Genomic DNA, 26,953 nt, shown 5'->3' on the forward strand with positions numbered 1-26,953 from the left:
CATAATTATTCCTAGTAGAAAGAACTGGAGTAAACTTAATCTTCTTTTCAAAATATTCTGCATGATCCACCAGCCTTTAATCCAAAATACTTTAACTTTTTTACAAGTCCACCATATATGGTAATAAGTAGCATCTTCACAATCGCATCTCCAACATTTAGCAAGATCTAATATGTGTTTCTTGTAAACAGGTAATGTCATTTTTAAATTATTTCAAATAATGAAATACTTTCCTTCTCTTCTGCGGTGAATTCAGGCCATTAACATTCCAAGATAATAGTTTAATTGCCATTATCGGCCAAAGGAAACTTTTGGAACACCAGCCGCAGATCACATTTTACTTTAGGCCTTGCTCCTCCCACTGTTTCCATTGTAGTAGTTGCCAGTTGTTGTTGTGCCTTCATCTCTTGTTCCTTGCGTTTAGCAGCAGCTCTAGTCAGCCTTTGTTCTTTTGAATCTAAACCCGTCATAGGTATTTCCAACACTTGTAATAAATCTTCTTCCATCACAATCTGTTCTTGTACCTGCTTCACTTCTCTTCCTTCACTTCAGCCTCCTTCTTCTAGCTTCCAATGGGGATAGACTTCCAACTTTTAATACCTCAACATAAAATTCTCTTGCTTTTCCAACCGTATTGAAACGATGTACTTTCCCTGCATAATATACTATTATACCAGTTGGAATATCCCATCTATATTCAATCTGATGTTTTTTAAGTTCATTCACCAGGAAGGCAAATTCCTTCCTAGCCCTTAACATTTTGGTGGAATTTCCTTTAATATCAAGATATCTTGACCAGCAATCTGAATCTTCTCCCCTTATATGAAGCTTGCAAAATCTGATTTCTCACTATTCTGTTTGTAAAATAAATAACAACATCCCTTGGCAACTTTTTTGCCTTGCTATCCAAGAATTCACGATATATTTTTCAATTTGATAAGCCACATCTGCTGGACGAGCTGCTAATATCTCAGCAAATACTTCAGAAAAATTTCCTTAAATTCTCTTCCTTATTTTCTTTCAAACCTCGGATTCTAAGAGCAAATTCCATATTTCTGTATTGTATCAAAACTATTTCATCCTCTGTCTTTTCCATTTTACTTTGAAATTCATCCATTTTATTTTCTAATTTTGAATTATGTTGCTTAATTACTTCAACCTCCTCTTCCAATAAAATCACATTCGTTGCCAAACTTTGTACTGCCATTACAAATCCTTCTTTAACTTCTTTATTTCCCACTTGAATTTCTGATATCTGCTCTTTCATTTCAGACATCTCATCAGTTATAACTTTAAATTTTTCTTCTATAAAGCCTTTTAAGTTCTCTTGTAACGCCTCTAAATTCAATGTTCTAGTCTCTGCTGTATGAGCTGGAGAGGCACCAGCTGATAAAGTTCCAGAGCTCTTTGTTACAGTAGACTTTAATTGTTTGGCTGCCATCTTCTATAAAATTATTTATTTATTTATTTCCAACTTAATATTCACTTTAAATCTTCTTAACTTGAGAAACACAGTCTTTTAAAGCAGTATTTAAAAAATCTCCCTAGATTCTATCAGCAGGCAGCAAAGAGTTAAAGCAGCAAGTAACATGCAAATTACCAACTGCAGAGGCACACGCTGAAAGTATCACTTTCGCTTTCCACTCGTTAACTTGTTAACAATTCGCCTCCATTTTCTTGCTGTTTTCAAGCTTGTTACAAAGTATCGGGGAATCGGCTTGGCTACTTGCTTAAAGTTCTCCCACTTTCGTTCTGTCCGGTATAATCCTTTATTGTCCAAAATAAATCTCGGCGTTTGGTCGTGGTGATTGGTTCCGCCAAAGCAGAAGAATCCTCGGATCTGGAGCACTTCGGGTTACTGGAGGGAACTTAACCCTTCAAACCCCTTTTTTCTCAGGGGCTTTAGGGAAATTCAACCTCTGCCCTCAGCTCACCTCTCCTCCTACCGAAGAGGGGGTTTTCCGAACCGCTGGGCAGCAGATTTAAGCTGTCCTAGCGATTCCACATAATCCAGAGGTTGGTGATCGTAAAGATCACCGCCATCACCTACGGTGCCAAACCGGAAGTCTCGTAAATCCCTTTTTTTTAATGAACATTTTCCCACACTTAAAATCTTCATATTTTTAAAATAGGATTTCAAACAACCCCCAGAAAAGATTCGTATAATTCAAAATCTTATTTCAAATCCATTGACCTCTTAATCCCTTTATAATTTCCCAAAAACAATGTTCACCTCTTGACCGTTTATTCCAAAATAATATTAAAACCTTAAACTTGCATAAAACCTGTTTTACCAAGGATTGAAAGAAATTTAAATTGTGTAATAAAACTTACCTTTCTGAAGGTTTTTAATATCCAAAAAAGCAATTTCCCAAAATAATGAAGTATGCAAACCTAGTATCCTTTTTAAGGTCCCAAAGTGTTGCTTGGGCAGAAATTGCTTTCCCTTGATTCCCAGAGCAATAAAAATCTTCCGAAGACTATTGTCTTATGGCTTCTTTTCAAGTAGTCAATGTATGGAGTACCTGTGAACTGTCCCAGGTCCTCTCCTTATCCAGAGGGGAATTCTGATCCATTCATTGGTTCCTTGTTTTGCCACCATTATTGGCTCAGCTCTTCAAGGAGTCCACCATTAGTCCACCATTGCTTCCTTTGAAGCCCTCTGCATCCCCAATCTTTAACAGCATAAGGATTTAGATCTTAGACTGAAAAGATCAGTCCTTTTCAAAGAATATATGTTCTTTTTTTCTGTGTGCAAGCTGATTTCAGTAAGAATTCTGAAAATCAGGCTTAGAAAGAGCCGAAGTCTATTGGCAAAATCATGAGCAATATTAATAGATACAACCAGAGTGTCAGGGTTATTCATGGATAAACAGTGTCAAAATCAAAACTTTGGGCAATAAAAACCTTGCCCACTTTGACATGCGTGTGATGGATAAGATGCACATTTTGACACCCCTCCCTATGGGCATTCTTGAGCGATCCAGTGTATAAAGTATTGGATTAGGATCTGTGAGACACAGGTATAGGTGCATCATCAGCCATGGAAGCTTTTTGGGTAATTTTGAGCCAGTCACACTCAGCCGATCTTATTTATAGCATTGCTATAATTGCTCTTTGGGGAAAAATTAGAGAAGGGGTGCTTGTATATGTTGCTGTAATCTCCCCTTGGTAAAGTGAGGTATAAATTTAGCAAATACATGAAAGAAATGTATCTGTTCAACCATCTGTCAGGGTGCTTTGAATTGGATTCCTGCATAGAACAGAAGATTGGATTCTGTAGCTTTTCAAATTTTGAAGTTCTACTCTTTAAAAAAAAAAGCATTAACTTATTTCCAGAATATTTCCACTGTGCTGTTCTGTTAATGAGCCATTCTAAGCTCTTACAGTCTTTTAGAAAATTAAGTTATCCATACCAATCATTGGAAGGCATGGTCCTTCTGAAACACATAGAGTGCATAATCATACTTTAATCTCTGCGTGTAACTGACTGGTTCCCACAGATGCTGTGGTTTAGGTATTTAACTGTGCTGTGGATGTTCTTTGTTTGTTTTGCAAGTAAAATAATGAAATAGTGGGCACTTGGTCCTGCCTGCTAGCTCTCTTTATTGCAGATGCTATTTTTCTTTATTTGGCAACTGGCACCTGAAACAGACTTATACAGAATGTGAAAAATAAAATATATTTCATGTAATATATCTTTCTTTCAAAGGAGCTGCCATTTATTTGCTTGTGTTTCTCTTGCCAATCTTGTTACCTCTTGCTATGTAAACTCACTGGATACCTAGACACAGCATGAATATTCATTTTAGCAATTCATGGGAAATATTTAATGAATTCTAAAAGATTTGTCAGCTTTGGAAGCCTTACTAGGCCAAAGGCTTCCATACGCTGCCACAATTCTCCTCTGTGGAAAAGGAGGGGAGGAGGGTGGTAGTGCAAGGGATGATCAGACATAACAACACATTTTTCCTGCCAGTCAAGGTCAGGCTGGGTTCGCATCTGGAGAAGGAGTGGTTGGAGTGATGCTTCAACATGGGTTGGGGATTAGAGAATGTGACCGGCAGTAGGGTCATGAGAGTGGAGATTTTGGGGTTTGTATTACTGAGGGACAAACCGGAAACCCCAATTTCGGTTTTCATCCAACTGTGCCAGTTTACCTATGCTGTAAAAGAACTTTGAAAGATGCTGGTTTCGGAGTCTTTTCTGCAGGAGGGGTTTTCTGGAACGCTGACAAGATTATCACAATGTATATAGCATTCTTTCAGTAAGGCAAATGTTTTTCCCAATATCTTACATTTACTTTTAGAGGAAACTGCTGGTCAGAAATCTGATGGTTTTGATCAATACCATTTCTGTTCCCCAGTGAAAAACTTGTTTTCCATTTTCTGTCCACGGACCATGCTCTGCTTAATGGAGAAAAGATAAATTAATGAAATCTATTTACTTGATTAGAAGATGATCCTGAATATAAAACAATTCTTTTGAAGAATTGTGATTCTTGATAAAAAAATTAATGCAATACCAATTTTATATCCTTGTTCATCCAAAGCTCTACTGAAAGATTTTTTTTCTCCTCCCATAATGATTGTGTGTAATGCTTTTATGTGTTAATGGCATATATATCCAGAAGCCACACTTCTTTTTTTTAAAAAGGCAGAGACAGGATTAAAAAGTCATTAATTCTATTAGTAGCCTCTGATTAAAATCAACTGGTTGTAAAATAACCAGTTAATAATAACCTTCAAAGGTTATTGAACTTTATTATTAATAACCTTTTGTAAAGTTAACTATTTACTCCCAAGCAGTAGCTAATGTTAAAGGGCTATCTATAACCATTTGCGTCTCTCACCTCTCTCTATATTTTTAACAGTCTGATATTATTCTCCACTGTTCTTCTCAATGTAAATGATGATTCTACATCCATAAATTTTCCAGTAATTATAAGGGGGGGTGAGGCTTGGCTTACTGTTACATAAATATGGTATTTGCCAGAAATGTGAAATGTGTTTTTAGGCAAAAGAAACTTAACTTGATGGTTTGTCAGTGGGTAAAACCTTTTAGAAATAATGTGTTATTGTCCTGGGCTATTATGTAGTTGAGTCCACCAATGCTCATACTTTGCATCTGGTTTGTCGTTAATTCATTTTGTTCACATTTTTAATTCAAACTGACACAGCGTCCTAAGGTTTTCATAACTTTCTCTAATGGAATTTTGCACTTAGATCTAGTACTGTTGGATGCAGTTGAAATGTTAATATAACTGCTAAGTTACCTCTATATGTTTTTTTTATGTGTGTGTTGCAGCTGGGGCCACATATATCTTTGGGAAAAGTGGAGGCCTCATCCTGTATACTTGGCCAGCAAATGACAGGCCCAGTACAAGGACAGACCGCTTAGCTGTTGGGTTCAGCACAACAGTAAAAGATGGCATCTTGGTACGGATTGACAGCGCCCCTGGCCTTACTGATTTTTTACAACTTCATATAGTAAGTACAGATCTTTTATCCTTCATTTTGACTTCAGTTTTAATGGCTTCACAAATTCATTTAAACAGCCAGAAAACAAAATAAAACAAAAACAAAAGCCTATTTATAAGTACGAATTTCTAACAAATGCAATCTTAAACAATGCTGAAGAATTTTTTTCTCTCCATAGTGTACATAGAATGTATCCTGGAGGAGTCTAAAGATAATCTAAGCCTTTAAGTCAGTTTGTTTAATATTGTCTTACTATAAGCAACTATAGTTTCTATTGGAAAAAATCTAAATTTATACTTTTGTAGGTTCAGACCAGTGTTTCTCCAACTGTTTGCCTATAGCACTCTTATGACCTTGTTTTTTTCCCTGTGACTCCACTGTCCAGGTCCCATTACTAGATATGGACATAGGCCAGTTCATTCTCTGGCATCAACAAAACAACATTTTCAAGTTTTTTTCCTGTGCCTGCCTCAGTACATGTCAAACCACCACCACCCCTCAATTACATGTTTTTTCACCTGTGGTTCCCTTGGAATATCCAGATGACCATACGGGTCCTGATTGAGAACTGTTGATTGTATTATAGAAGAAACATAAAAAGTAGTTAGAATAGTCTTAAGAAATGGCAAATTAAATAGGGTAGGAGCTAGCGTTTCAGTCTCAGCAACTATATCCGGAAGGGCCGGATAGCTCAGGCTGGTAATAGCCTGTTATTAAGAACACAGAAGCCTGCAATTATTGCAGGTTCAAGCCCGGCCCAAGGTTGACTCAGCCTTCCATCCTTTATAAGGTAGGTAAAATGAGGACCCAGATTGTTGGGGGGGCAATAAGTTGACTTTGTAAAAATATACAAATAGAATGAGACTATTGCCTTATACACTGTAAGCCGCCCTGAGTCTTCGGAGAAGGGCGGGGTATAAATGTAAACAAAAAAAAAAAAATATATATATATATACTAGTACATATATCTCCAAACTGGTGCTCTCTAGATTTCTTAGATTTATAGTTTTCAGATTTCTCAACCAGATTATCTAATACCTGGTATTTCTGGGATATGAAGTCCAATAAACCTGAGATAGATTGCATTGGGTATTAGTCTCCAGTTTATTGACTATGGGATAATGGATATCTGATCGTAAAACTGAAAATGACTCAGAGATACACATAAAGAAAGATGAATAAGGAACCAATTTATGGTTTATTGTGTAATCCAAATTTTGAGGAAAAAATTACCAGCATCTCCTTGCTACCTATTTAACATGCCATCCTTACTACTCCTATGATTGATTTCCTAAAAAAAAGCTTGCATGCATGCAATTATTTGAGAATTCCTCAAATTAAAATCTAGAGTAACTAAAATTCAAGATACTATATTACTTAGTATAAATGTTTGATGTATACATATATGCGTGTTCTTGAATCTGGCATGGTTCTGACATAGAAATACGCAGCACCAATAGTGTTTTTGGAGTTCAAGTAAAAATAGTTCATAATTTCAAAATCTTTTTTTAGATTATTGTGCTCTGCTCTGTTTATGTTTGTTCTTCATCAATGTTTGGAAATTACATTTTATTCTAAAGTTCTGGTCAGGTTGGATTTCATAATAAGATTACAATGGTGCTATATTACACTGTTTTTCAGTCATAATTTAATTGCATTTTTTACTTAGTAAATGCTTTGGGGCATATAGAGAACCAACTCTTTGTTCATGAACAGGATGATAACTGGAGGCCACTATATCCCATTATCTTAAGGAACAAAGTTGTTGAGTATTTAGGACAGAACCTTTCCTAATATTAGCACTGCGATTATGAGACCATTTCTTGACAAGAGTGAAATTGGATCCTTCAATATAGGACATTGTGCAGAGTCCTATGAGGTTTTCTGAATTGTCAGTCTTTTAATACCACATCATTTAATAACTCTCTAATTTTAATTCCATTCTCAAATTTCCTTGAATGAATTATTGGCTTTGGTGAAGAAAGCAATTTTCAAGTTTAATGAAATAAACACGAAAGTATGCTATCCTACTGCAATTTCATTTGATTTGCTTCCTATCAGTAATACATGATTTTCTATAATCAGTTTATCAACATTGGAACTGTTATCTTGGTTTTCATGTCTTTGTCCTTATAAATGAGTTTTAGTCTACATCTATCCAGACACCTCCCTTTTTTGCAGTAACAATATAAACTTTATGGATTTACTTCAGTTTATTCTTTATTGCTTTATTAGTATTTAAAACATCTCTGTTTATGATTGCGTAAATTCTTGTTTTTAAATTCAGATTGAGAATTCCTATGACATTTGGCGCAAAATGAAATAATGAATCTCATATACACATACAAATATACAGACATATTTTCTCATAATCAAACACATAAAAAACATACAATAATATGATAGCAATTTCCAATTCCTATTTGGTATTCCTCTGCTAATGTCTCCCTTGACATCCTAAAGGCAGTTCCAGGGATTCTCGGGACACTTATTATAACACTTATTTTCTTTTATGCGTATGAATAAAGTGAATACAAAAAAATATTATTTTTTTCATGACTATAATTTATGAAAAATCCTTTTGGATTCATTTTTTAATTATGAGTCCTTTAAATACTCAGAGATTTACGTGCTCAGGCATCTATTTTGTATGTATCTCTCTCTCACACAGAGACACATACAGAGGGAGGGAGTAAGAGAGGGAAAGAGGGAGAGAGGGAGAGAATGGATGGCATACCTCCAGAATGATTCAGTTCATCAATTGATTTTAATAGTTAGGCGGGATTAAACGTATCCTTAGAGAGAGTACAGTGCTATATTGGTTTTGTTCCACCTTGGGAGAGGAATGGTTATGTCTCCGTTGGGGGCAGACTGATATCAGTCCTTCAAGATGGGCCAGGCCAAGAAACAAATTCCATAAGATTATTGGACTACAACTTTATAGTTTAAGGTAATGGATTGAGAGATTTTGTCTCCTTCCTCTTATACCCAAGAGAGTCAATGCATGACAATCTTCATTTTTTTTCTTCATTTCTCCCTCCTTTCCAAGCTAAGCTGAATTTAATGTAACAGCTGTTGAACACTTTTTTTTTATCCCAAGCCATCTCTGTCTCCAGAAGTTTTGAACTTGCCCAAAGTGCTTCTATATATGCATTCACTCTACTCCACTCTACTGCACCTTAAATGCGCCAACAGTAACGTGTGATCTACCAGAAGCAATAGCTGCTTGCAGAAAATAAAACAAGGATTCCGCAGGACATCTATGGCTTATGAAAGAGATTGTATTGCTGACATCTAAGGAGATACAAACCTTTCCCCTGGTTTTTAGAACTTTATGTTTCTGCCTATCATCTAAGTATTTATTGCAACCTATTCTTTCAATATTTGTAAAGGAAATAGATGAGTCCTGATTCTAGAAAAAGTGTTAATGACTGAATCTGGTAAGATAAAAATTACCAGTTTATAGCAAATGGTTATATCAACAAGTCTGTGTGACTGCAAGCCTTACTGGAGAAAGATTGGAAGAAAAAGCCCAGAATTTAAATTCTGAAGCATAACCTGATAGAAGGTTTTTGACTTATCTGCACTTCACAAAAGTAAACTATGTCCATAATAGTTCCCTGATCCACCAATTTAGTCACTTCATCAAAAAAGACAATAAAATTTTTAACACATCCATGTTGGCTTCCAGAAATAGTTTTACTCATTTCTAGGTGCTTGCAAAACCGTTGCTTGATTTTCTTTTCTAAGATTCCCAGATATTAATGTCAGGCTAATTGTTCAGTATCCCCCCCCCCCACATTTTTTTTGAAGATTGGAACAGCATCAGTTCATTTCCAGTCTGCTGGTAGTTCCCTGGTGCTTCAGGAGGTTTAAAAGATTAAAAGATCTCAGAGCTCAGTGGCTCTGAGATCACATCTGCCAGCTCCTTCAGAAACGTGGCATGTAATCCATTTGGTGCTAGGAATTTGAATTCATTTAGAATGCATTGGTGGCTTGTACAGTTAGGACACTGGGTTGGAGATTAGCAAGCCTGCGTTTGGAACCCGAGTGCTGCCATGGGACCAGACATGACCAACTGGGTGTCTTTAGGGCAATAGTGATGTCACCAGCTAATCCTTTCAATCCGGAAGTGCCATTGGTGCTTCTGACTTGAGTGATCCAGAGTGGATAGGTGTTCTCTTCCTATTTTTTTTATCTTTTTTGATATATATTCCTAGTATATCTTCTATGGTATTGCTTTTGATAGGTAGGACTATTTTTTTCTTTTGCATAAAAATAGATGCAAAGAATGAATTAAGCAGCTGTGTTGTCACATTCTTGTCATCTTCTCCCTTTAGCAGACCAATTGTTTCATTGATTTTCCCCCCTTGTTGCTTACATGTTGAACATGGCAGGGGTGGGTTCTACTTACCTTTACTACCGGTTCACAATGGGGCCACGCGCATGTTCCTGATGACATCTGGGTTGGTGGGCGGAACCTCCTGCCAGTTTTACTACCAGTTTTTGCGAACCAATCCGAACCAGGGCAACCTGGTTTCTTTGATATCATTAACTATAACCACATAGGCTGAGTTCATGCAGCATATTAGAATAATTCTTTTGAATTCTCCAGCATTTTGCTTTCTTGAAGGAAACAGACTGATTGACTCCATATGCATAATGGAAAGCAGAGGAAAGAAAACCACACAAAACAATAGAAAATAAATAGGAAATCAAACATGTTAATTAGAATTGGCCAAATAGTTTTCTAATCAATATTCCCAGTGGGAAAATACATGTTCAGTAAAAGAAAAATATCAGCACATTCTGCCATAGATGGCTAATGAGTATCCATCCATCATTGCATCATTTTTTGTACATTATATCTGATTTTATTTGTATACAATAACAATTTAACTTGTGTTAGTGTTATTTTTGACATATAGCTCAGTTTGAATATTTACAAAAGCCAATGAGTCTTCCAAAACATAATGAATATGTCAAATAACTTTTGTCCAAAAGAGACCAAGTATAAAATAAAACTACACTGTGAAAATCATAATGTAATTATAATTATTATAATTATAGTATATTTGAGTAAATTGTGTTAATTGCAATTTTTAATGTAATTCAAGACTAACAATATGAAAATTACAATATGTCTAAGAAATCTGACAAATAGATGCTAAAATGGCGTTCCAGTGATGTTTAGTATCAGATTCTTCAATTACTTATTTTATTTTTCTTATGCTTCAGTACATTCTGACAACTTTTAATGAATAGTCATGATAAAATGGCCATAATGGCAAATTTCAAATATGTAGGACTTGATATTTTTGACCTTAGAAAAAAGGGATCATTTTAAAACCTCCTTTTCTGATAATGAAATACTTTGGAACAAAAAGGCAGAAAGTGGGGAACTTTCTCAGAAAAATAATTAAAATAATTCATGATAATTGTTTAAAAAGTTTAAATAAATAGAAAAATACTTTATAGTATAAATTATCTGTGTTGAACCTTTATTTTTTAAAGTAGTAATGTTATCCAACATTTTCAGTTTAAATGGAGCCATCTGTGAACTCTGCTGAAAATCTTTGAGATATATATCTTGATATTCTCAACCTGACATCTTTGTTCCTCTTGGTGCTTTTGAAATTGACCAAAATGAACATAGTAGCTTCCCGATGTTCAGATATTATATTCAAAAAAGACCATAAATGCCCAATTTTTTATATGGAAGGATCAGATTTATTAAAACTTCCAATATATAATATTGCAGAATTTCTTTTTATTCAGTTCATTCAGGTATCAAGTCATGATTCTTGCTAAATTGCCTAACTGCAAATGCTAAAATGGCCAAATCAAATCAAACAATAAAAGAGATAAACGACAATGCTGCCTTATCCTACTGTCCAGTGAAAAGGATTTAAAGATCAATTATATATTGAATAGTATAATTCAATATATGACTAAGCCCTTACATATTTTTAGACAAGTAAACAGTTGTAAACCTAGATTTTTTGAAAAATAAAAAATAGGAATCACTAACAATGCCTCAAAGGTCTTCTCCTCTGTCTAGTTAAATACACAGCACTTTTCTTTTTGTTATATTAATGGATTCAAAGTCAGCTTTTAATGATAAATCCTGCTTGTATAAAACCTTCCTAGTACTTTCTAGATTTGGTTAACAAGAAATCTCATATAACCTTCATATTTAAATTTAAAATCAAGTTTTAACATCTACATTCAGTAATGAATTAGGTATAGAATTGGTAGCAAAATGTATATGATCCCTATCTGATTTATAAATTATAGTAATGCAAGCTACCTTAAGAGACACTAGTGGAATACTAGCTTCAAATGCATTGTTAAAATATACAAGACAAAATCATTTGTTTGCTTTATACCATTATGTAAAAAAATATTTTAATTAAAACAAGTTGTCATTCTTTACATTAATATGTTTAATTTCTTTTATCTGGATATAGATTAAAAAGTAAGTCATTGTGTTGAGCAACACAATTCAGAGAGGAAAAATGAATGAGACTATTTCCCCTCAAATTCTGTCCTTTACTCTCCAGTTTTCCTGCTATTCTTTGATAAAGCAAAGGCTAATGTAATTGCCAGTATTGAAGTAAGATTTAGCTTCTGGTCCAGTTGGGAAGTACAGATGTTGGTCTGGATCTCCCAAAACAGCATCCCTCCAGCTTATATCCAATTACTTTAAACAAGCTTCCTGCTTAACTTGTTTAACACTCAAACAACCAGGGGGCATTTTAAGTTGCAATTCAGTTCAATTAATCCATTCAGTTAAAAAAAATACATTCGTAGTTGTGAATGGACAAGAACTATTTACATTAAAATAAAACACATAACTAACCACATAGCTAACATAAACTTTCTAACATGGTACAAAGTTACCAGAAGAATTTTAGCAGAAGCTTTTGAAATCAATGGGACTGAATCCCTTCGTGAGACTGACTGAGCCTCTGTGTACATGACTGAAATAGCAGTCGGTCTCTGCCTTTTTCCTCCAACAGTTAGAGCACACTCCTTAAAGCAGGGGTCTTCAACCACCGGTCTGTGGACCAGCACTGTGGCATGCCAGCAACCAGTCTGCATAAACAAGTGAAGCCCCATCTGTGGGATGTAGGCAGCACGCAACACGCCCCCTCAGTCCACAGAAAAACATTTCTCCACAGGATGGTATCTGGTGCCCAAAAGGCTGGGAGCTGTTACCTTAAAGAAACACCATATTTCAAATGTTCGGCATACTGTATACAACACAAATCTCTGCTCCCTTGGTAAAAAATGTTCAAAACAACACCTGGCTTTGCAAAGGTTTTGTGCAGCAGTTTGTCTCTCTCTCTCTCTCTTTTTGGCTGCTTGATACTTCTTGAAATCTTCATCCTGGGTTAGCCAAGTCCTATTTCTCCTCCTCTTCTTGGCTATGTAAGCTATGATCCATTGTCAGCCAAATACCCTGGAGAGTTCAGTTCCATCAGGAATAAAGCTTCACGCTATTTACAGTGGCTATGCGTGCCAAATGATCCAAATCCCTCCCAAGTTGTTTCCTCCCCTTGTAGTTGCCAGGAGGCATATTAAGCAGGATAGTTTGCTGCTGGAACAAAAACCCTGCTTTTTTCCCTTTTACTTGTTATTTATAAATAATTTTTCTCTTAACTGGAAAGCTTTGCCTCTTATCTTCTTCAGTCTTTCCAGGCTGCACTCACTAAGCTAATTAGCTGCACTAATTCCTTCTCTTCAGGCTAACTACCTATTCTTTCCTGTGTGTATGTTTCTGTACAGGTAGTCCTCGATTTACAGCCGTTTGTTTAGGGATAGTTCAAAGTTATAACAGCACTGAAAAAGTGACCTATGACCATTTCTCACACACCTGTTGCAGCATCCCCATGGCCAGATGATTTACATTCGGATGCTTAACAACTGGTTCATATTCATGCAACCATCATGAATATGAACCAGTTCCCGGGGTCATGTGATCACCTTTTGTGACCTCCTGGCAAGCAAAGTCAATGGGGAAGCCAGATTCACTTCATAACCGTTTTACTAACTTAAACACAGTGATTCACTTAACAAATGAAGCAAGAAAGGTCGTAAAATTGGGCAAAACCCACTTAACAAATTTCTCACTTAGCAACATAAATGTTGGGCTCAATTGTGATTGTAAGTTGAGGACTAGCTGTATGGGTCAAGACTTGCACCCACAGCTCCACCGTTTTTCCTAAATATTGAATTTTGTGTCTTCTCTGTTTTGGGGGGCACACTCTTTATATTGTCCAAAGGTTTCCAGATAAGATTTCTTTGCTGGTTCTATGTGATTTCCCAGCAGCTCCCTTATCTCCACAGTGGTACAGTGATTAGAGTGCAGTATTGCAGGCTACTTCTGCTGACTGCCAGCTGCCTGCAATTTGGCAGTTCAAATCTCACCAGGCTCAAGGTTGATTCACCCTTCCATCCTTCCGAGATGGGTAAAATGAGGATCCAGATTGTTGGGGACAATATGCTGACGCTGTAAACCACTTAGAGAGGGCTGTAAAACACTGGGTTTTTTTTTTTGTTTGTTTACATTTATACCCCGCCCTTCTCCCAAGACTCAGGGCGGCTTACAGTGTGTAAGGCAATAGTCTCATTCTATTTGTATATTTTTTTACAAAGTCAACTTATTGCCCCCCCAACAATCTGGGTCCTCATTTTACCTACCTTATAAAGGATGGAAGGCTGAGTCAACCTTGGGCCGGGCTTGAACCTGCAGTAATTGCAGGCTTTGTGTTCTTAATAACAGGCTTTACCAGCCTGCGCTATTCACCGGCCCTTGTAAAGTGGTATATATAGTAAGTCTAAGTGCTATCTCTTTTTTCAGTCTCTTCTGTAAGTAAGAGGAGAGGGAGCAGCATGTATTTTTGAGGATCCTCTTTCTTCTACCTTTAATTCCCTTCCAGGTACAAACTTACACAATCAGATCCTTAGCATGAGCAAGTTAACTTCCTTGTTTCCCATGGCAACACCCTACCAATTTGCATCAGAATTATTCCCAAATTTATTGCAACTTTCTGGGTACATTACAGTTTTAAAACACATGATTACACTAGTGTGATAGTGAAACTTTACCATCCTGAGAACCAAGAAGAAAACCATTTGTTTAGCCCTCGTTTGTTCTCCTTTTAAACAAGCTGTCAAATCATTCTTTTTATGTCATCCCCCCATTTTATTTTAGGGAGGGTGAGATAAATTTTAGTTGCTTTAATGACAATTTAACTGTTCAAATTTCATTTTTTTTAATTGTTACCACTTTGAATGTCATATCGGCAGAGTGGGATAATAAAAAAAAAAAAGTTAGAAACAAAGACATTCAGGACACCTAAATTTTTGCAGACTTTTTAAAAGGCTGGGAAATAAAAAGCACCTTTACCTGGCATTGCAATGGCATTAACAGGATAATAGGCAGGTAATACTGGAGAACCCTTGTAGAATTGAAATGTTCCGATCAAGGTATCCACAACAGTCTCTTGAGTGTTTAAATAATAGCTCTAAAGATTAGTTTTACCACAGAAAAGAGGTGGTGGAGGTATATCTGTTAAGAGTAATTTATAAACGAGGACACATATGCTAGGCTCATCCATTGTGTTAATTCATTATTTGTTTTAAAGATTGTTTGTTAAATAAGCCATAATGCCAAGTTTGATACCTAATGTAAACAGTGCCAGGATTTACATACCACATGAACTCAGACAAACCTCATTAGCACATCTTAACTGTGAATTATCTTAACAATTGAAGCTAGTCCCATTTCTGGACATATAATAAAAAACAGAATTATGCTGCATTTTAGAAGCACCAGCTCCCCCCCCTCACAATTTATGCTCTAAATATAAATAAAGCAAATATTACCCAAAAACATTAGAGAGAAAAAGGTCAGGAATTTAATGTAAAAGAGATATATGTCCCCCCCCCTTTAACACACATGCTGGACAGGGAATTTCAACATATATAGTTTGTCACGTAAAGTAAAATTAACTTTTTACTTTACAACTTTTACAACTTCAACTTTTAAAAGTGCAAGAGAAACTTCTTTCCAATTTTTCCTACTAATGCCAGCAATTCTTGAAATGGATATCCTGCAGCAAGATTAAATCTGTAGAATATGCCTTAAAAATCAACTTTTACAAGTTGGCGGCTCAGCAGGGGGAGAGGGGAATCGGCCCATACAAGCAGTGGGCTGCTGCATATGCATCCACACATGCGGCTGGCTCGCCACTTGCACAAGTCAACTTGTGTACAAGTCAAATTGCATGTGTATATGCACTGGTTAATCGCTCATGCAAGCCGAGCTACAACCCAACCCTGGCAGTCCTATAATTGAATTACTGTTTAGTGTTGTAGGTTCCTTCAGACATCTTAACATGCTTTCCTCCAGTTCATGAAAAACAAAAAAGTGCACCAGCAAAATTTACTCTGCCCTGACCATCAGTCTTTAGGGTGTACTGCCTCAATAACACTTTAGTGAAGTGGTGCTGTCCTTTTGGTTTTAATACAAAACAAATTAAGTGGTTGAGATCACAGTCTCTCTCTTTTTTTAGCACTGTTCCTACAAGTACATGTTGGGCAGGAAAGAACCTTTCATCATACCTTCCTTCACATTGTGATTGGATATGGTGGTTAACAGGAGCTTGGAAATCAGCAACAAGGCCATTTTACGTCACCACATGCTATTAAATAGGTATCTTAACAGCTGAAAATAAAATAAATACCCTGCAGCACTTTTCAAGTTTGCCCATGTTACACAACTTTACCAACATGAAGACAATCCAGAATGCTGAGCTTTTATCTCACATTATTCTAGAGAATGAAATACATGTCAAAATAGTTGATAAAGCAGTTGTGAAGGGGAAGAGGATGGAACAAAGTGAGTGCAAGCGCCAGCTGATCTCCCTCCCATTTCATCCTGTACCCAGATCCTTTTTTTTCTGCAGACTGCTCTGAAGTTCACAAACAAGATCATCCAGTTAGTCCATCATTGCATATATGGCACTGTAGTAGTGGGGGTAGGGGCAATGTTCTTTGTGGAGATTTTGCTATCAGTCTTCATAGTCATCTTGCTCCAGTGAGCAAGAGAACAAGCTATTATCTTATGCCAAGTAATGATTCCAGAATGCAGTGACGCTGGCTGCAAACAAGAGCAACTGTGATTTCCAGATAGGAATGGCAACACCCATAGCAATGACAGTTTCACCAGTGCTGGAGTGCAAAAGCTGAAGATGTATTTTGAAAGATCTCTTGGAGTAGTTAACATGTATTAGTAAGGACTTCATGTAAGATCTGACTCAGGATTTAGCAGCCCTTCACAAGTGCTGAGAACATTTCTTAATAAGGAGCTCATGTAAGATGCAAGCTGTGCATGAAAGTTTTTAGTTAAGCACGGGGCAACTTTCAATGGAATCGAGGTGTAATTTCAGTTCAGGATCCAATCTGGGTTAATCACCAGGACCAGAGGTTTTATCTTCTGAGCTCTAAAGAGCTAGAGGTAACTTCCCTGAGGATGGACTCCCGAACAAGTTTGAAAGCTTGGAAGAAAAAAACCTCTGGTGACTGACCCAGATTGGATCCTGTAGCTTTATCCTGGGACACGTATATTCACCTTCAATGTCAGTTCAGCACACAACCAAAGTAGCCCTAGGGGAAGTATCCAACAAATGGAGGCATGGAATATGTACACTGCAACCCAAAGTGGCCAATAGAACTTAGATATGTCCCAGATTCTAACTATGCCATCACCACAATTGCCATTGAAACACAATAAATTGTGTCATCAGGAGAAGGAAAAACCCCCCACTACTTTTAACATCAGTTCAGCAATGTATCATGTTAGATGGTTTTAACAAAGGGATGGAGATCACGTGAAGATAGTGACATGAGGATATTGTTTAGTGAACGTCTAGTGAGATAGCTTCAAAGTGCATGCAGGGGATGTATTGATAAGCCCTATGTTTAAAATAGCATAATATTTGTGAAAATAATCCATTAAAGCTTGAAAAGTGTGTATTTGTACCCAATTTTATTAGCCAATTGTGCAAATAAATAGTTGGCCTATTTAGCAAGGGAAGTTTTCCCTATTATATGGATAAGATTGATAATTGGGTATGCAAAGTCTTTCGCCTTCCCATTCTTCCTTACAGCTGAAACAACATCCAATTGTCTTGCTGACTCCCCACATTTACACTTCAATCCCATCTTTTTTCTTTTCTTTTTTCCCCCTTTTGCTGCTGCTGCTGGTATACCAAGTGTAGAGCACACTGTGCAACAGTGCAAGAAATAACTGTGTGAAGCCCTGTAGCTAAATATGATGGATTTCTGATCCCCAGCTGCAGTCAACCAGCATGGATGCTCTGTGCATTGATATGGCAATTCATTAACCAACTCTCCAATAGATATCATATACCAAATCCCAGTGTTTCCAGTTGCTGAATGGAGAGAACTTCTTAATGCTACTTTGATGGGTAAATAAGAATAGAAACTGTATGGATGAATTATTACCAAGGTCAATAAAGGCTGATAAATTGGAGTACTTTTATGAAAAAGAAAACCAGGTTTTGGAGTGATCCTTGAACTGCTATCCTCTTGGGGAAATATAATCAGTTAGAAATCAAAGGTGTGAAATGTTATATACTGTTGTGTGACATTCCATAATAGCATTGTCAATTAAATAAGGATTGGCATTCTGAGGGATTATTTTTTTCTCAGCTGCAAATTATAAGCTGTGAAGTATGCATCCAATTATACGTATTGTATGATCCTTCTTGTTAGTTACGAAGTCGTGTCCGACCCATCGCGACCCCATGGACAACGTTCCTCAGGCCTTCCTGTCCTCTACCATCCTCTGGAGTCCATTTAAACTCATTCCTACTGCTTCAGTGACTCCATCCAGCCACCTCGTTCTCTGTCGTCCCCTTCTTCTTTTGCCCTCAATCTTTCCCAGCATTAGGCTCTTCTCCAGTGAGTCCTTCTTTCTCATTAGGTGGCCAAACTATTTCAGTTTCATCTTCAGGATCTGGCCTTCTAAAGAGCAGTCAGGGTTGATCTCCTGTAGAACTGACTTGTTTGTTCACCTTGCAGTCCAAGGGACTAGCAGGAGTCTTCTCCAGCACCAGAGTTCAAAGGCCTCAATTCTTTGGCGCTCAGCCTTTCTTATGGTCCAACCTTCACAGCCATACATTGCAACTGGGAAAACCATAGCCTTGACTTTTGTTGGCAGGGTGATGTCTCTGCTTTTTAGTACGCTGTCTAGATTTGCCATAGCTTTCCTCCCCAGGAGCAAGCGTCTTTTCATTTCTTGGCTGCAATCCCCATCTGCGGTGATCTTAGAGCCCAGGAAAATAAAATCTGTCACTACCTCCATTTTTTTCACCATCTATCTGCCAGGAATTGAAAGGGCCGGTTGCCATGATTTTAGTTTTCTTAATGTTGAGTTTCAAACCAACTTTTGCACTCTCCTCCTTCACCTGCATCAAGAGACTCTTTAGTTCCTCTTCGCTTTCTGCCATTAGAGTGGTATCATCTGCATATCTGAGGTTGTTGATATTTCTTCCAGCAATCTTAATTCCAATTTTTGATTCATCTAGCCCCGCCTTTCACATGATGTGTTCTGCATATAAGTTAAATAGGCAGGGTGATAGTATACAGTCTTGCCAGACTCCTTTCCCAATTTTGAACCAATCAGTGGTTCCGTGTCCAGTTCTCACTGTTGCTTCTTGACCCGCATACAGGTTTCTCAAGAGACAAATAAGATGGTCTGGTACTCCCATCTCTTTAAGAACTTCCCACAATTTGTTGTGATTCACACAATCAAAGGCTTTAGCATAGTCAATAAAGCAGAAGTAGATGTTTTTCTGGAACTCCCTAGCTTTCTCCATGACCCAGCGTATGTTGGCAATTTGATCTCTAGTTCCTCTGCCTCTACAAAATCCTGCCTGTACTTCTGGTAGTTCTTGATCCACATACTGCTGGAGCCTAGCTTGTAGGATTTTAAACATAACCTTACTAGCATGTGAAATGAGTGCAATGGTGCGATAATTTGAACATTCTTTGGCATTGCCTTTCTTTGGAATTGGAATGTAAACTGACCTTTTCCAATCCTGTGGCCATTGTTGAGTTTTCCAAATTTGCTGGCAAATTGGGTGTAGCACTTTTACTGCGTCGTCTTTTAAGATTTTGAATAGCTCAGCTGGAATACTGTCTCCTCCACTAGCTTTGTTGTTGCTCAGATTTCCTAAGGCCCATTTGACTTCACATTCTAGGATGTCTGGCTCAAGGTTAGTGACCACCCCCTCGTGGTTATCAGGGATGTTAAGCTCATACTTGTATAGTTCTTCTGTGTAATTTTGCCACCTCTTCTTAATTTCTTCTGCCTCTGTTAGGTCCCTGCCATTTTGGTCCTTTATCATGCCCATCTTTGCATGAAATGTTCCCTTCATATCTCCAATTTTCTTGAATAGATCTCTGGTCCTCCCTATTCTATTGTTTTCTTCTATTTCTTTGCTCTGTTCATTTAAGAATGCATTCTTATCTCTTCTAGCTATTCTCTGGAATTCTGCATTCAACTGGATGTATCTTTCTCTTTCTCCCTTGCCTTTCGCTTCCCTTCCTTCCTCAGCTATTTGCAGAGCTTCCTCAGACAGCCATTTTGCTTTCTTGCATTTCTTTTTCTTTGGAATGGTTTTAGTTGTTACCTTTTGTACAATGTTGCGAACCTCCATCCATAGTTCTTCAGGCACTCTATCAGATCTAATTCTTTAAATCTATTTATCACCTCTACTGTATATTCATCAGGGATATGATTTAGTGTTTTTTTTAATTTGAATTTATATCCCGCCTTTCTCATGATGTGCTCTGCATATAAGTTAAATAGGCAGGGTGATAGTATACAGCCTTGCCAGACTCCTTTCCCAATTTTGAACCAATCAGTGGTTCCGTGTCCAGTTCTCACTGTTGCTTCTTGACCCGCATACAGGTTTCTCAAGAGACAAATAAGATGGTCTGGTACTCCCATCTCTTTAAGAACTTGCCACAATTTGTTGTGATCCACACAATCAAAGGCTTTAGCATAGTCAATGAAGCAGAAGTAGATGTTTTTCTGGAACTCCCTAGCTTTCTCCATGATCCAGCGTATGTTGGCAATTTGATCTCTAGTTCCTCTGCCTCTACAAAATCCTGCCTGTACTTCTGGTAGTTCTCGATCCACATACTGCTGGAGCCTAGCTTGTAGGATTTTAAGCATAACCTTACTAGCATGTGAAATGAGTGCAATGGTGCGATAGTTTGAACATTCTTTGGCATTGCCTTTCTTTGGAATTGGAATGTAAACTGACCTTTTCCAATCCTGTGGCCATTGTTGAGTTTTCCAAATTTGCTGGCAAATTGGGTGTAGCACTTTTACTGCATCGTCTTTTAAGATTTTGAATAGCTCAGCTGGAATACTGTCTCCTCCACTAGCTTTGTTGTTGCTCAGATTTCCTAAGGCCCATTTGACTTCACATTCTAGGATGTCTGGCTCAAGGTTAGTGACCACCCCATCGTGGTTATCAGGGATGTTAAGCTCATTCTTGTATAGTTCTTCTGTGTAATTTTGCCACCTCTTCTTAATCTCTTCTGCCTCTGTTAGGTCCCTGCCATTTTGGTCCTTTATCATGCCCATCTTTGCATGAAATGTTCCCTTCATATCTCCAATTTTCTTGAATAGATCTCTGGTCCTCCCTATTCTATTGTTTTCTTCTATTTCTTTGCTCTGTTCATTTAAGAATGCATTCTTATCTCTTCTAGCTATTCTCTGGAATTCTGCATTCAACTGGATGTATCTTTCTCTTTCTCCCTTGCCTTTCGCTTCCCTTCCTTCCTCAGCTATTTGCAGAGCTTCCTCAGACAGCCATTTTGCTTTCTTGCATTTCTTTTTCTTTGGAATGGTTTTAGTTGTTACCTTTTGTACAATGTTGCGAACCTCCATCCATAGTTCTTCAGGCACTCTATCAGATCTAATTCTTTAAATCTATTTATCACCTCTACTGTATATTCATCAGGGATATGATTTAGTGTTTTTTTTAATTTGAATTTATATCCCGCCCTTTTCTGAAGACTCAGGGCGGCTTACACTGTGTTAAGCAATAGTCTTCATCCATTTGTATATTATATACAAAGTCAACTTTATTGCCCCCAACAATCTGGGTCCTCATTTTACCTACCTTATAAAGGATGGAAGGCTGAGTCAACCTTGGGCCTGGTGGGACTTGAACTTGCAGTAATTGCAAGCAGCTATGTTAATAACAGACAGACTTAGTCTGCTGAGCCACCAGAGGTTCATACCTGAGTGGCCTGGTGCTTTTCTCTACTTTCTTAGTTTAAGCCTAAATTTTGCAAGAAGCTCATGATCTGAGTCACAGACAACTCCTGGTCTTGTTTTTACTGACTGTATAGAGCTTCTCCATCTTTGGCTGCAGAAGCACATAGTCAATCTGATTTCTGTGTTGACCATCTGGTGATGTCCACGTGTAGAGTCATCTCTTAGGTTGTTGGAAAAGAGTTGTCGTGTCCCCCTCCCCCTCCGATGACTGGGTCTAGGAAGTCCATATCAAGTGTGGCAATGACGCCTCTGCAGCTTGTCAAATTCCTTCGAGGTTTCTCAGGGCAAGCAGGAGTCTAAGTTGTGACTTTAGCAAACTAGATGAGACTTTGCTTGACTCAAGGTTGGAATGCCAAAAGCAGGTCCTTTATAGAGGCTGTGGGGTGTGGTTCCATGATTCAGCATTTCTCCAGGCCTGCCCCACCCTTCTTTCTGCTAGCGTCACCTCTCAGATCTCCGGAAGCGAGGATCCTCCCACTCTGAATTGTCTTCAGCTGTCTCTACTGTCGGCATCTGGGAAAGGGAGGGGTCAGAGGGAGCAGGTCCGGGTAATTGCACCACTTGGCTGACTTCCTGCTCTGACGGCTGCATCGAAGGAACACACACTGTATGAGTGAGCTGTATTGGGCTTATCTGTTCGCTCCTGACATCCTCTCCGGGTATGGGGCCAGGGCCGGGGGCTGGAGGCATGACAGGCCGTTCATCTTCATTATCAGACTCGGAGTCTGACAACAGGCCCGGGAGGAGACGGGAGGGGCCCGGCTGAGGAGGACGAGGCACAACAAGAATGTTTGCTATGACCATTGTATTATCTTGACAGAATTCTATCAGCCTGTGTCCTGCTTAATTTTGTACTCCAAGGCCATACTTGCCTGTTATTCCAGTTATCTTTTGGCTTCCTACTTTAGCATTCCAATCTCCCATGATGATAAGGACATCATTTTTTGGTGTTAATTCTATCAGGTGCTGTAGGGCTTCATAGAACCAGTCAATTTCATATTCTTCAGCACCGGTGGTTGGGGCATAGACTTGAATTACTGTGATATTGAATGGTTTGCCTTGGATTCGGACTGAGATCATTCTGTCATTTTGGGGATTGTATCCCAGTATTGCTTTTCCTACTTTTTTATTGATTATGAAGGCTACTCCATTTCTTCTGAGAGATTCTTGCCCACAGTAGTATACCTGATAGTCATCTGAATTAAATTCACCCATTCTTGTCCACTTTAGTTCGCTGATTCCTAAGATGTCGATGTTCAGTCTTGTCATCTCTTGTTTGACCACATCCAGCTTGCCTTGATTCATGGATCTTACATTCCAGGTTCCTATGGAGAAAAAATCTTTAGAGCATCGGGTTTTCCTTTCACCACCAGATACATCCACAGCTGAGCGTCCTTTCGGCTTTGGCCCAGTCGCTTCATTCTTTCTGGCACTACTAGTACTAGCCCTCCACTCTTCCCCAGTAGCATATTGGACACCTTCCGACCTGACGGGCTCATCTTCAGCGTCATATCTTTTTTCCTTTTTGTACTGTCCATGGGGTTTTCATGGTAAAGATACTGGAGTGGGTTGCCATTTCCTTCTCCAGTTGATTACATTTTGTCAGAACTCTCTGCTATGACCTGTCCATCTTGGGTGTCCCTGCACGGCATAGCTCATAGCTTCATTGAGCTACGCAAGCCCCTTCACCACAACAAGGCAGTAATCCATGAAAGGGGTATGATACTTAATTCACAGCTTTGTTGGTTAAGGTAAGGTCATCTTTCACCTACATATTTATGAATAGCGCTTTAAATATTTTATCCCAGTTTCCTATTTATAAAGAATTCAATGCACTTTTGTCAAGACAGATACTACAAATCAGTAGGAAATGCTTTTACTGTCACTACCTCTTCATTCTAAGGAAAGGCTCTTTGTTTCTGTCTTGCTCTGTTAGGAAATATAAATAATAACATAAAATCTGCAACTGATTGAACCCAAAATCTTGGCATCGCTACTCTTTTAAGGAACTACTTGACTGTTGGGGAGTCAAATTTTTGTTCTACACTCTTTTTTCACACATGATGTAAGCAAATGTATAACAATAGGAAAATTTGTTCTGAAGAACAGAAGTTAGTACCGTTTTGAAAATTTCAAAATACCTAAAGATCAGAGAGAAATACTTTTCTTGCTGAAAATATATGAGAGTGAAATCACACATTACATATTCCACATAGTAAATGCAGTTATTGCTTGAACATCTTGCTGACTGCAGGCAGAAAAGGCCTGAGTTATTTTCCTTTATCACACAGTCAATTATCCAGCAGAAGAAGGCATGCCATGAAGGTGTTATGTTTATATACTTGCTATAATTTTTATGGAAACTGTAAAGAAAGTTCTGAAGCCACTTTTAGCAACTTCACTGGGCTGCAAGAAAGCAACCACACTGTTCCCAAGAAACATTTTCAAAACCAGTGTTTCTTTACACTTTCCCTGCCCTTCTTTCTTATGCTCTCATAAAAATCACCTGCACAGAATTATATGTCCTGTAATCAAAGCTTCACATTTCTTAGGTTTTAGCATTACCTGCATAATAACATACAATATTCAGATTCTCCAACCTTGCTGTTAATGGATATAGCAATAGAAGTAATTCACTGACCACTTAAAGATGCCTTTTGGAGGAAATTAAAGTAGTGCAATTATTGGTTTAATTTATCTCAAGTTTGATGTCTTGATCAGATGATTGCATGAAAGGCTAACCACTATCTGATATTATGTCATATTGTGGATATACTGTACAGTAAGGCAGTAGTATTAATTACTAAAGAAAAAGAAAAGTCAAATTAAACATCTGAACACATTTGCAAAATGTCTTTCTTCTCACGGAGTATATTTTGCAAAAAGCTAATAAAAGGGGTTACATTTCACCGATACAGATCTTTAATACCATTTCTGAAATAGCATTTTAACACTTTAATTAACCCTTATGATATCTCTATTTGAGGTAGAGCTTTGAGCATTGCATTCATTTGCGAGAGAGAACAAGTGTAATATATACATATGGAGAATTATCAGATAAATCAGAAATGATCTGTAAATAGATTTGTCTTTTTGATGCATTTATTTCATGTATATCCAGTCAAACATTGAGGTAATTAAATATAGTGCCAAGCTAAGAAATTCTCCTGTACTTTTTTTTTTGTTTTGTTTACATTTTTTTTTTTTTACATTTATACCCCGCCCTTCTCCGAAGACTCAGGGCGGCTTACAATGTATAGGGCAATAGTCTCATTCTATTTGTATATATTTACAAAGTCAACTTATTGCCCCCCCAACAATCTGGGTCCTCATTTTACCTACCTTATAAAGGATGGAAGGCTGAGTCAACCTTGGACCTGGTGGGGCTTGAACCTGCAGTAATTGCAGGCAGCTGTGTTTAATAACAGGCTTCTTACAGCCTGAGCCACACCGTTTCTCAACTTGATGAAAGAAAATATGCTTTAGAACTCAGCTCAAAGGTGAAGAGAAGCTTGGAGAAATTGTAATGAAGATTGAGTATCTTTGCACTTATTTAATCATCCCTTATATGGTCACTTAGATAGTGAGATGGGCAGTGCCTAAATTTGATAAATTAGAATGACAGAGTTGGAAGGGACCTTGGAGGTTTTCTAGTCCAACCTCCTGCTCATGCAGGAAACCCTACACCATTTCAGACAAATGGTTGTCCAATCTCTTCTTAAATACTCTAGTGTTGGAAAATTCACAACTTCTGGAGGCAAGTTGTTCCACTGGTTAATTGTTCTAATTGTCATTAAATTTCTTCTTAGTTCTAAGTTGCTTCTCTCCTTGATTAGTTTCCATCCATTGTTTCTTGTCCTGCCCTCAAGTGCTTTGGAGAATAGCTTGACTTCCTCTTGTTTGTGGCAACTCCTGAGATATCAGAACACCACTTTTCTCTTTGTATAATCCAGTATCTCTAATCTCTTTACATTTCAAAAGTGCAATTAAAGAAAATATATTACAAAACAACTCCTTACACTGGGCTTATTTAAGTACCAATGCTGTTATTGTTATTGCTTAAATAGTCTTTTGTTGAAAATCTATTGGACTGTTAAATTCTCTTAAATAATTTGGAGAAACCATGGAGCTGGGAGGGACTATTTAGGCCAGGAAGTCTAAGTCCTCTGCTTAGAACAGAAATCAAGATTAAAGGATCCTAGACTGGTGTGGAATAGGACAACTTGGTGTGGCCAATTTACAGCCAACTTGCCATGATCAATTCACCATAGGACAACACACTGCAGGACAATTCAACAATTCAATTTAAGTATTTAAAATATTAATTCTAGTCATTCACATTTCATTTTGTCCCTCCTTTTGCATACTTCCTTTAATTATTCTATTCCACCATTTCTTTGATATTAATGTAACTCTTGTCCCATGGTGAATTGTCCCATGGTGAGTTGGCTGTGGCAAGTTGTCTCTCAGTGAGTTGACAGCAGCAATTTGGCTGTGGCCGAGTTGACTTACTCCCAGACTGGCCTCTCTGGTGAAATATATCCAATAATGAGGACTTTACATGGTCCAGATGTTTTGGTTTTGGATTAATATGATTTTTTTTGCTGAGATATATCATGGAATGTGTATACTGATGAATTTTTACTGTTTTCTGCTAGCAAAATGTAGTAATAATAAGAAACATGTCATTTTTAAGTCTGCCCATCTCTTTTTTTGACCTTGTAGCATTAAACATTTATTTATTTTATTAAATTTGAACGCTACTGAATTCCCAATGACTCAGTAAAACCAGTTTCATTTTAATGCTAAGCCAATCTCTTCATGATTTCATTTTATATAGTGGACTTGCAAATGATATTTTTTTATAATCACCCACATAAATTTACAAGAGATAAGAAAAGTAATATTGTTGCTCTATACTTGACATCACTGATTTTTAAATATAGCCTTCAAATGCTGAGACACAAGGATAACAACTATGTATACACATATACTGTATCTTTCATTTAGTCCATTCAAGCAGTATGTTAGATCTCATTTGTGTATCAAAAAGTAAAACTAACCTCTTTTCAGAAGTCAT

At 37.6% G+C, this 26,953-nt stretch overlaps 1 protein-coding gene across 1 annotated transcript in view; it reads left to right on the forward strand.

Annotated features, from left to right (window-relative positions):
* Positions 1 to 26,953, forward strand: part of NRXN3 (neurexin 3) — a 1,004,058-nt gene that overhangs the window by 627,823 nt on the left and 349,282 nt on the right. The window contains exon 11 of the mRNA XM_058162458.1: positions 5,308 to 5,489. Coding sequence (XP_058018441.1) covers positions 5,308 to 5,489 — 182 coding nt within the window. The remainder of the gene's footprint in view (positions 1 to 5,307; positions 5,490 to 26,953) is intronic.

The sequence above is a fragment of the Ahaetulla prasina genome, chromosome 1 (assembly GCF_028640845.1).
Source record: "Ahaetulla prasina isolate Xishuangbanna chromosome 1, ASM2864084v1, whole genome shotgun sequence".
NCBI classification, from domain to species: Eukaryota; Metazoa; Chordata; class Lepidosauria; order Squamata; family Colubridae; genus Ahaetulla; species Ahaetulla prasina.